The sequence below is a fragment of the Nanorana parkeri genome, unplaced genomic scaffold (assembly GCF_000935625.1).
Source record: "Nanorana parkeri isolate BGI_ZX_2015 unplaced genomic scaffold, ASM93562v1 scaffold339, whole genome shotgun sequence".
Lineage (NCBI taxonomy): Eukaryota > Metazoa > Chordata > Amphibia > Anura > Dicroglossidae > Nanorana > Nanorana parkeri.
Genome location: NW_017306607.1, coordinates 792,472 through 804,722, shown reverse-complemented (window position 1 = coordinate 804,722; position 12,251 = coordinate 792,472). Strand labels below are relative to the sequence as shown.

The window sequence follows — 12,251 nt, the reverse complement described above, 5'->3', positions numbered from 1 at the left end:
CCCCCTTCCACTCCCTGGATGTATATAATCAGGGATCCAAGATTTTGCAAAAATTGTGCATAGATTCATGGAGTATCACCACTAAGTGTCCATTCACTAGACTGTCCACAACATCTTTCTATTGACTCGGGGAATTGTTGGAGTAGCCAATTTCCAAGCCTTGGACAGGATTTGCTTTGCTGTCAAAAATATAAATGTTATAACTTTGCCCCATGACTCGATTTGTCCCATCGCACCCACGAAGTCCCATACTTAAATTTCATCACGTTTGGGTATTGGTGTGATTGGTGGTGGACCTTACGGGTGCGATTGGTGGTGGACCTCATGGGTGTGATTGGTTTACGGACCTCATGGGTGTATTATGGGTTTGGGTGTGAGTCTACACTTGACTTTGAGTTCAGACCACTCCGGTCTTTTTGTAATCTTGGAAATCCACAGTAAGTTTATCCTAAAGGAAGCACGTGACCAGTTATTGGTTATGTTCTAATGACACACTTGAGACCGTCAAAGTTGTTCAGTTAAGAGAAAATAAAATTATCATCCAATGTTACTTTATTTGTCTTTTGTACATCTACATACTAAATATTGAAGCATTTTGTATAAGAGCAATAAACAGAGTTCATGAAAACCTCCGGTAGTGTTGTGAGGAGCGTGTGGCTAATGGAACTGTCATTTTCTTTTTCCGCAGGATGACTATGATGGCTCTGGATGGTATACGCATGCCGGACGGCTGCTACGCCGACGGCACCTGGGAGTTAAATATCCTTGTGACAGATATGAACCGGGATGTGGCGCTGAGAGTCACCGGTGAAGTACACATTGGAGGGGTGATGCTGAAGCTGGTGGAGAAGCTCGGTAAGTTGCGTGTGCGGTAGGCGTAGCTGCTTTACTGCCATTGGCTGGGTACCATCCCCTGTGGCCAATTGCAGAAGAATGGGTTCATTTTACTGTTCGCCATCGTTTTGGGAGGGGGGGGGAGGAGTTTTGTTCACCATGAATGAGTTTTTGTTCTGAGTTCACCTAACACCTTGCTCTTTGTTCAGCGCTCCACTTTGTAGCCTTCTATTAAATTTTCTGCCTGGGAGTCATTCACGTTTGTTTCCGATTGGCTTTGAAAAGTGCCAGGTTTCCACTCGGACTTTGTGCTTTGCCTTAAAGAACAACGCTGAGTGCCGTCTTTGTCTACAGTATGCATGATTTTAGCTTTTTAACTGTAGACATGCCTTGGCCTATTATGTCTCTGTATACACTTCTATGGTGTTTTCATGCCTCTGACCGCCAGGTGCATGTGCAAGAATTTGGATTGTAGCCTCCTTTGAGTAGCCACGTTGCCTTGTTGAAAGTAGCTGTTCAGGGCAGACATTTTGAACCTTACTTTGCCAGCCCTTCACCTTGCTTTCCTAACGTTGTCACTTGCCTGGAACAAGCACGTCCCATCAAAGTGTTGGAACTTCTCGTGCCGGGCCGTTGACTCACCAGGTTGGAGGACGAGGCTGACTGATCATTGGGGACAGCCAGGTGCACATGTTACATATCGCCGCGAACGTCGGAATGAGAGCAATAATTGTAGGGCTATCAATCACTGATAACACTAAACTGATGAGCGGTAAAAGCTTTTAAAGCATCGCCTATGGTCAATTTTGGACATGGTAAATTTTTGCGATTTTGCGTGTGCGCGCAATTTTAAAGAATGACATGTTTGGTGTCTATTTACCCGACGTGACCCCGCTTTTTATATTTTACCAAAAATATGGGTAATAAATGGGTGTGGTTACTGGGGGTGTGGTCACTAAAGGGTGTGGCCACTGAGGGGTGTAGTCACTGAGGGGCGCTGTAAAGCTTTCTCGCACAGGGCGCCTAAAGGCCCAAGGCCGGCCCTGGGGACAGCAGACATATTTCTGTCAGTGTTGGTTGTGTTCATAGCGACCCTTTTTATTTCAACTAAAATCTTTCCATAATGTGTGCATTTTATCATGTTTTATGCAAGTTACTTACCTGTTAAAGCCTCCTTTTGTATAGACCAGGGGGTCTCAAACCTCCGGCCCTCCAGCTGTGGTGGAACTACAAATCCCATGAGGTATTGCAAGATTCTCAGTCACAGACATGACTCCCGAAGAGAGATGCATCATGGGATTTGTAGTTTCACCACAGCTGGAGGGCCGGAGGTTTGAGACCCCTGGTATAGACCCTACAAAAGCTCTCAGATTGCTGCTGGGCGCCTCCATCTGGATGTGATGTCAGCAGCCCCAGCAGACTCAGAGGTGTCACTTGAGTAACCTTCTATAGCAAGGGTAGCCATCCTCTGCCCTAAGCTGTGTTGAAACTATAAATCCCATGAGGCATTGCAAGACTCTGACAGCTACAGGGGTGACTTCCAGAGGCAAAGGCATTGTGGGGGTTTGTGGTTTTACTACAGCTGGAGGGCTGAAGTTTGGCTACCCCTGCTCCGTTCACACCTTCCCCAGCAGCTATATAAAAGTATATGTAGGGATATGAGAGGATGGAGCTGGACCAGCACAGAGTGTAGATGTTCCTAGGAAAGAAAAAGGGCTATGATGTGCAAGGAGGGAGGGGGCTGTGCTAGGGAATTGACTCTACTGGAGTAGTCAGATTTGCTAGTAACTTAAAAGGCACACCGCAAGTTACTAAAAAGAATGAATGGAAAGGAAAAACGCTACAAGTAAGCATTGAGATCGCTTTATTATTATGATTAATTATAATCATAATAATAACTAAAAATTTGTGCTTTTACCAGCAATTTTTCAGCTTGGTGGCAGAGTAGAGGAAAAAGTGTAAATGTAACTTGTGATAATGGGGTAGATGACATCAGCTGGCTCTCAAACTTCTGTTGAAGTTCCTTGTTGTTGCTGAGCTGCTTTGCTTTTTATATAGATAATATATTTTATTCAAGTTTTACAATGTATGAGGAAAGTCTCTACAAAGTAGATGGGTGCCAGCTGAGCAGTGCAGCAGTTTTGATACTTTTTTAAGGGCAGGTTCACACCATTTTGTGGACCAGATCTGGTCCGGAAAATGGTGTGAACCTACCCGCAGTTCCAGTGCATTCCAGACCAGACAAAATGAGACATGCAGTATTTTTCTGGCCTGGTCTGGAATGGACTGCGCTGGGGTGAACAGAGGCCAGAAATAGCATAGGGATACATTAGGATACATTTTGGGTCCGGAAACAATCTGGTCTGGAGATGATGTGGTGTGAATGGGCCCCAAGTGTTTCAATCCACACAGTGAACACAAATGTAACAGGTACAGATTGTGAGATCCCATTAGAAAATCTGTCATGCGCATGCACAGAATAATGCACATTGAGCTGGTCCAGTGTAGGCTTAATGCGGTTCTAATGTCTAAGGGTGATGAGGGATATAAGCTGTACTCGCACCCGTCAGATATAGAGCAAATGGAAGGAGATTGGGGCGAGTAGTAGAGTGAGTGAATGAGGGAAGGGGGAGACGTATGAGAACATGTGTTTAGCAAAGACGGCATCTGGTGGGGTAGGGTGTAAACTGTGTAAAACAGTGCTGTCCATAGACATGGTCAGCCCAGGAGTGATCGCTTACTTGGTAAACGGGGTGACTGAGATGTATAAAGACAACCCATACACTCCAGGTTTTTATAAGAGGCGCTTTGGTTTGATGGCGCAGGTTGCAGGTGGTGAGAGCTGCCGCAGGTGGTGAGAGTTTGTTTTATATTCGGATAAGATTCTGGTTGCAATACTCCATTGGGTGTCTGAGCCGTGCACTCATCACTCTCCCCTCTGCCCCATCTGTCGCCCTGTCCATTATTTGCCAACCAGACCGGTTAATGATTTCTCACTGCTGTTATCTTTTGGTGACTTTGTTTACAGTAAAAGGAACACATGTGAAATTTTAACGAGTCAACATTCTTTTTAAAGGAGAACTTAGGGCTTTTCCCCATAGTTCTCCTTAGGGTAACGGGAGGACACAAACTAGCATCCTCCCGTCACCCTTGGCTAAGTATACCGCGAGCTACTGCTCGCGGTATACTGAGATGCCGCAGCTGAAGCGTATCCCGACAATTGTGTCTGGATCCGCCCAGCTGCGTGAGTGACAGCTGGCTCTGCCTATCTAGAGGCAGAGCCAGCTGTACCCGCCCCCTCCCGCGTCTGTTCCGCCAGTCAGCGCTGGCGGATCGGAGAGGGGAATCCAGCCCCTCCCCGGTCACGGCAGAGAGCCGTGACAGGATCGAGAAGTGAGTGAACACCGGTATGTGTTCGCTCACCTCCCGATCTACTGAGCCGACCTGTGACAGTCTCATTGTCACAGGTTGGCTAGAACTATGAGGTGAGTGAAAAGCACTCCCCTCATAGTTCTCCTTAAGTGGAAGTCACCCCTGTATTTTCTTCTTCTTTTTTTTTGCAGGCATTTTCATATTTTTACAGTTTTTAGATTGTAAGCCCTCAGGGGCAGGGCCCTCCTTACCATCTTGCCTTGAATTGTATTGTGATTGTAATGTCTTCCTTATATTGTAAAGCGCTGCACAAACTGCTATATAAATCCTGTATTTATTATTATTTATAATTTTTTTGAAGCATATCTAAACTCCAGAACAAAATGTACTGCACTTTCCAGTTCTTAAATGTGGTGTCTGCATTAAGTTTGGGACTTTATTTCTTTATAGTAACCGTTTGGGGCTTTCTGTCCAATGTGGCAACACTCCTTCACTCTATACTTGTAAAGAAGCAATGTTGTCACTCTGGGACAGGGAATATTAGGACTAAAGAACTCCTATCCCCTCTCCTCTCCAAAACATGGAGGGGATGTGTTCTGTAGCAGTGGCGTCACAAGTGGTGTGCGGCCCGTACCCGGGTGCCACCATGGGAGGGCTGACCCCAAAATGACTGGTGTCCCCCAGAATAAAGATTAGCTCAGTGGGTTTTATTTTAGAACCGTTACAATGTGTCCTGATTCCACCTGTCTGGAGTCTCTCTTATTGAAGAAGAAAAAAAAAAGGAAGTAGACAAGTTCATTTATTCGGACACGGTGTAGAATCAAAGGTTATCTGTGTTCACTGTGAGTCATTCCATGCTGGGAGGTGTAAGCAGCAGATAGCGGTTTCTTATTAAAGGAAAAATGTAAACTGAACGGCTTGTAGTCAGGGAAAAGCTTTACAGTTTTTAGTTATATTTATCAACGCTGCACCGGAGACCCTTTTCGTATTCATTTTTTTTTTATAGGATAGGCTGCATTTCCAGTGATGTCACCGGTCTCTAGTGAATGGATAGGCTGCATTCTCAGTGATGTCACCAGTCTCTAGTGAATGGATAGGCTGCATTCTCAGTGATGTCACCGGTCTCTAGTGAATGGATAGGCTGCATTCTCAGTGATGTCACCGGTCTCTAGTGAATGGATAGGCTGCATTCTCAGTGATGTCACAGGTCTCTAGTGAATGGATAGGCCGCATTCAATGTGATGTCACCGGATCCATCAATATACTCATATGTGAGCCTTTCCTTACGTGTGTGTGTGTGTAAAGTAATTTGGCTCTAAATTAACTTTTTCCCCCTAATGCAAGAAATGTAGACATAGGCCAAGTCTTGTAGTTCCTCCTTGTCAAATACAAAATTACCCCACAATTCTGTTCGGCTGCAGTTCTTTGAGAACCATTTAAAACCCTCCTTCCGCTTGTGCTGGATTCCTTATCTTCATTTCTCAGTACCAGACCTGAAGGGGGAAAAACAAAAGTTGATCCTATAAAATTAAGTTTGCCATCATTCCGCATAGCCTGGGGATACTCTGCGCTCTCGCGCTTTGTTCTCTAACCGCCTCCCATCGCGTTCTTTGGCTGTCTGGAGAGCAGCGCTCCTCCAATTTGAAGTGACTCATGTTTTATTAGCTAAAACCAGGCCTAGCAAGCTTAAAACCCTAAATGCCATAATCCGTTCCAGCTCTGAGGCCTTGAAAGGAAGAAGATGGACCGGCTCGGGGGCATTCATTTGGCTTTGTGCTGCGGGATTTTCAGGAGGGCCCGGCCTCGCATCTAGCAGTTATTTTTACACGGAGGCCGCGCAGGAGAAGCCGAGAGCCGGTCAAGGTGACTTCTGCAGGCTGTTAAGTGCTCGAAATAAAGCAATTAGTCTCCATAACTGGCAGAAAGTAACCGCAACCTTCTACATTTTGAGTTATTGATTTTTTTTTTTTTTCCCAACTGGTCTGTTTACAGCTGGTTTTTTTTTGGTTTTTTTTTTTTATTATTATTTTATAAATGATTATTTTATGTTTTTAATATTTAGGATTTGTATAGTGTAAAGGGAGACAGTAAAGTTGCAATACAATTCAAGGCAAGTGGGTTAGGGTGGCCCTGGCCATGAGCACTTACACTTTTGGCCTAGGTTCACATATCCGAGATTCGAGGACCGCTCGATCGTGCACGATTGCACACAGCTATTGCCGCGCGGCCCCATTGATTTCAGTGATGGTTTTTCAACCGCAATTGTGCGTGATTGCACGGGCGGTATACCGCGCGATCTGCCTGGCGCAACTGAGCTGCCATTGGAAAATGACACAGCTAGGGCGTGCTATTCCATGACCCCGTGGCCATCTGCAAGGTTTTGTGCACGATTGCAGTGCGGTCACAGATCGCCCTAGTGTAAACCTAGCCTTAAGTAACAGTGGGAACATAAGTGTGAAGTGATCTGGGGGGACTGATTACCACCATTCCAGTCCATTCAAGTCTTGTCCTATTTTCAAGCCCTGATAAAGGGAGAGTGTTGCTGCCCTAAATGTGTCGTCTGTTTTTATGTCATCCATTTAATAACTAGCTGAAAGCATCCTGAACTCGTTCACCTTTTTGGCTTGGTACTTGCTATCTCCATTTCCACACTTTGAGATGCTTCCGGGTATCCATTGAGGGAGGCCTGATTTGTGACTGCTGTCCTACCAGAGCCAGGGAGCTGGCTCTGGTAGGACTGTTTTTTTTTGTGAACAATCATTTTAAATCCCAGCGCCTCCTTAATACATCTTTCTAGGTACTGGCAAGCTGCTCCACAGCTATCCTTCACTCCGACTTGTGTGTGAGTTCCCCTCCGTGGTCTGTTCCTCCCATACCCTGCCATAGAAGCCGCAAACCAGTTCCTTAAAGTTAAAATACACTCTTATTTTTCAAGCGCCAAATCTGTTGGAGAGAGGCTGCTGGGTGGAGTGTCTGATATGTTTCAGCCTCCCTAATGGAGCTTAAGCATATGATCTATGATATAAGCCATGATTAGACCCCCATTAAGGGTTGTAACTTTATAGGTCTTAAACGTGGTGCGTGGAAAATAAAATTTTTGGTTTTGCCTTTTAAGGAACTACTGTGCTGCTTCGTCACAAACTGTTAGTGTCTAGGTACAGCACAGTGGCTTAGTGGTTAGCCCTTGTGCTTCGCAGCACTGGGGGTCCCCAATTCGTATCCAGGTCAGGACACTGTACCGGATATTCTGGTTTCCTCCTTCACTCCAAAGACATGCTGGAAGGTTAATCGGCTCCTGTCTAAATCGGTCCTGTATGTGAGATAGGGACCTTGGATTGCAATTTCCTAGAGGGCAGGGACTGACGTGGAAGTGCAGTAGACGTGCATTCGGATTCAGACGAACCTGCAAATGATTTATGCGGTTCGTCCGAATCCGAAATAACAAATATTTATCATATTCCCATCTTGGAGGCGGAGCGTGTGACGTCACATGGCGGTGACATCACACGCTGGACAAGCGGTGGCCACGTCGGCCGCCAGCGTGCCACCATCATTGAGTAGATCTTAGTATGGCCGATATGGCCACCGCTCGTTCTGCAGTTTCAGTGTGTGGATTTCGGATTCGGAGTCTCGTTGCCTATGAATCCCCAACGGCATAAACATTTGTTTCCTTTGACGAAACGAAAGACATTTTTTTTTTCCATTTTTGTTTAGTAAGAAAACCAATTTTTTTATTTTTTTTGCCGTGCACATGTCTAATGTTCACGATGTAAAGTGCTGCGTAAATTGTCTGCGCTGTATAAATACCAATAATAATAAATAAAAAAACCTCTGGACAGTCGAGCCACTTTAGGCCGTTGCCTATTTAGCCTAGTGAGACACCCGGCCTTAATTACGCATGTGTATCAAGCAAATATGTCTGCTCCCATGTGCGCATGTGTAAACAAGTAACTGTAAAACTTGAACATACTTTAAAGATCTCTTTTTTTAGATGTATATCTATAAGTAATAAAATGAATAATAAAAAATAATAATGAAATGTAAAAGGAAAAAATAGACATCTGATAGAATTCTGCCTTTTTATTTTACATAACCCTAATTTTGTTTAGTGGCCCCAGGCTGATGGCAGGCAACGTTCAGTTTGTGGAATGGCATCCACGGTCACTGTAGGGTTGATCCCACATGTCGCTGAGCAGCTGGCTGCGGATGTGACCTTCCGGGAATATTAGGAAGTGGCTTTATGGTATGCGAGTAAAGTCTTCACCAGATAAACATTCCCTACTCCGAACTACAGGCAGATCAACTCGGCGTGATTTTTTTTCCTGCATCATATTCAGCTGGCCACACATGTTCCAACCTAATCTGCGGTTTTCCTTCTATGATATGTATGAAGGCATCAAAGTGTGCAATTGGAGAGCGTGATTATAAGGAAGAATATTGCACAATTGCTTTGCGCTGAGTCTGGCAGATTTCCCCTACAAAAATGGGCATGGAGATATATTGCCCGTCGTACACGTTTGATGGGTAGAAGCAGCACAGGGCCCATTAACCCTTTCCTCTTCTAGAGGAGGATTGGAGGATCAAGCCCAACAAGCTGGAATATCCCTCTGTGTGAGAGGCACTCATTAATGCCGCCTTAGGGTAGCCGTCATTGGCCTGTTTATTGGGAGTAATCCTGCCAGTGTTACTGGCAGGATTTCCAGGTGTTTTATTTTCATTTGGTGATCCTGCCAGTAACACTTCCTGTCCCATGGTGGCAAGGCTCACTTACTCTACTATATAGGGTGGCCACCTTTTCTTCAAGCGAAACCCGAACACTCTATCGACGCTCTTGACATATATTTTTCTTGGGAGAGTTGTGGCTTATTCATATGTAAATATCACAGCTGAGACTATTTTCAGGGGGGAGGGAGGGGGCAGTAGCCCCTATCTTAATTTTGGTTGCCCCTGCCTGACCACTTGTGTCCGGGTTTCTGCTGCCATGAAACCCAGGCACGGCATTCAAAACCTGGACTGTCCGCGTAAATCCTGGACAGGTGGCAACCCTAGTACTGTATCTGTGAAAGTGCAATGCTAACTAATAAGAGTGCAGCACAGTCGGAGAGCACAGGAAGTTGTCACCTCGCTCCTCACTGGATTTCTGGCAGGCTCAACAGTAATTTTTTTCCACTTATCAAAACAGATATAACAAAATGCTTTTAATGGAATCTTTAGCAGACCAAAAAGGATCAAGCAAGGGAAGTCTACTTGTTTGGGTTTAAATAGCCTTTAAGGAGAGGTGCCCTGTGTCAGAAGAAATATTTTCTTCTCATTAGAACACCATCTTTTAATGGCTTTTGTTCTAAAATCTCTGCTTGTTTATCAATTGATGCCGAGTGTGTAGGTCACCTTTTGCTGCTAAACATGCCATCTGCCTGGCAGCCATGCTGATCCTTCAAGGAGAACTATGAGGCGAGTAAAAATCCCTCAGCCTCAGAGTTCTAGCCAACATGTGACAATGAAACTGACGCATGTCGGCTCAATAGATCGAGAAGTGAGCGAACACATACCGTTGCTCGCTCACTTCTCGATCATGTGACTGTCACTCACGGCTCCCTGCAGGGATTCCCCCCCCAGCACTGACTGGCGGAACTCACGGGGCGGGTACATCTGGCTCTGCCTCTAGATAGGCAGAGCCCACTGTCACTCACGCAGCTTGGTGGATCCAGACAGCAATGTCGGAATCCGTCCTGGCTGCGGCATCTCAGTATAGCGCGAGCTGTAGCTTGCGGTATACTGAGCTTTCGGTGACGGGAGGACGCTAGTTTGTGTCCTCCAGTTACCCTTAGGAGAACTATGGGGAAAAGCCCTGACCCCATAGTTCGCCTTTAAGCCAAAATGTAGTAAAACTAATTATTCTGTATTCAGAAGTCTGCATACATGTTCAGGTCAGTAGCTCAGTAATGAATCCAGAGGATTGGTTTAATAAACAGACAGTTGGCATTTTCAGGAGGAGGTCAGCGATGGCATTCTCTCTATAGATCTCCCATGATTGGATTTTCTTTTGAAAACCTCTGGAGTGCAGGGGTTATTTTTTTTTTTTTTTTTTGTGGGTAAAATGCTGAACGTGTTCCTCTCTTCCGCACAGTGTGAAAATCCCCCTGTTCTCTGGAAGTCCTGTGTGTTTTTCTCTTGCTTCCTGGCTGCGAAACCTCGTAGCAGACAATAATTGACAATTCGGGGAGTCTGCATTCCCTCCATCCTCCTGTAATATCTCTAATGGCTCGTCCGCGGAATCCTATGAATAAAACACAAAGCTGCTGGAAGCTTTATTGATCAAGTGTGCAGATTAAAGGCTCGATGCTTCAATACTCCGTGTTACTGTGATCTCCTTGTTGAGATTACTGTGTCCTTTGTGCCGTTTCTGGGTCATATTCCAACAATACGATCATTATTCAAGTTGAACATACAAATACCTCCCAGTGTCAAGTACGACTCTTCAGCCGTCTCTGGCGCCCAAACCGATCCTTGGAACCTGGCAAAGAGAACGAGCACGTTTTTTTTTAATTGTTGTGATATTTATCTTTTAATATTCAGAATGTTCCTTCGATTTTTCTCATAGTTAATGGGGTCAAATTGAAGATCATTTATGACTTGTCCAAATTGTAAATTCTAAAGTGTTTTTTATTTAAGCAACTCCATTTGCAAAATGTCTGTGTTGGTATTATCGAATGTTTGCACGAGATATTTTCATATGAACGTTTGTACAAAAAGCTACCAGCCTATGGCCTGCTTAGCGGACCTTCTTCCACCCCTTCATAAAGCCTATTAAAGCCAATAGTAGTACTTGCCTATCCTATGCTCCTTGGCTCCATCTAGAGGCTGGATTGCCATGCAAATGACTTTCGCCAAGCGTACAGTTGGGTTGAAAATGTATAAATCGGCCCCTATGTGTAGGAAAGAGGCAATTGGGAAATATAGATTTGGGGGGGGGGTGTGCTTATGTCAGTAGCAACTGACCTAGCAACAGCTGCCTTTGCAAGAATGTTAAAAGCCTGGTGGCAGCTTGTGTTGGGGGCTCGTTGAAACGGTTACTCCATCACAAGCACTGCATCACTGGAGGAGGTCATATGCTCTTCTCTACCCGGAAGAACTAGGCGCGGCAATATCCATAGAGGAAGCAGCAGCAGGTGATCAGTAGGCCTGGGTGGCCCCAGGATGGGCAAAGTGACAGTCCCTTACTGGCCCACCCACCTATACTTGAATACACCCTTAAATTTGTTCTTCTAGAGGTAAAACACTGTTATTGGGTCAGAAAAAGAGGAAAAATCTCCCCCGACAATGCCCCAGACCGTAACAAAACCTTGCAAAGGTTGGAAAATTGATGAGTTGAAAACAGGCACGGGTCCATTAAGTTCAACCCTTCCAACCCTTACCTGTCTGAAACATAAAACCTGCATTTACAAAGGTATAGTCTACTTTTCAATGTAATTACCCAAGGCTGCCTTTCTGAACCTTTTTAACATGGAGGAACCCTTGAAAATAACTTTCTAGTCTCAGGGAGCCCCTGCTAACAATGATTTATATCTATAGCTCTCAGGACATTATCATTACAATAACTTGTTGTTATAATACAATCGAGAATATGGTGTACTTGTCATATTTGACACTCTGGGCTGCTCCATACCTCCATACAACGAAACGAAATACGAACAACATTTCAGTTGTAATAATTAAATGCCTAATACAAGCCAGAAAAATGCAGGCTATTAAAATTGTTGTGCTCCCACATTGGTGGCCAGTAGAAATGTGCTCCCTTCATTGGTGGTCATGTAGTCCTCCTTTTACATTGGTGGTAAGCCAAGGGTGGACCAACTCTTATAGAATTCAGGAGCCATTCTGTCTAATTCAGGAACCAGCAGGATTGACAACAACTAGAGAGAACCTATATGTGCCATCTATAATTTCTAAGGAGTGTTGGATACCTGGCTTCTGGTATTTGTCCAGCCCTGTGGTAAGTGCAGTGCTCCGTTCCATTAGTAGTCATTTGGAGAAGCCCCCCCCCC

The 12,251-nt window shown here is 44.9% G+C and overlaps 1 protein-coding gene across 1 annotated transcript in view; it reads left to right on the top strand.

Moving 5' to 3' along the window:
* Positions 1-692: 692 nt before the first annotated feature.
* The window catches only part of FERMT2 (fermitin family member 2), a gene marked incomplete at its 3' end in the record, with an annotated part of 84,974 nt that continues 73,415 nt past the window's right edge, over positions 693-12,251 (top strand). Inside the window, exon 1 of the mRNA XM_018558429.1 lies at positions 693-855. Coding sequence (XP_018413931.1) covers positions 696-855 — 160 coding nt within the window. The remainder of the gene's footprint in view (positions 856-12,251) is intronic.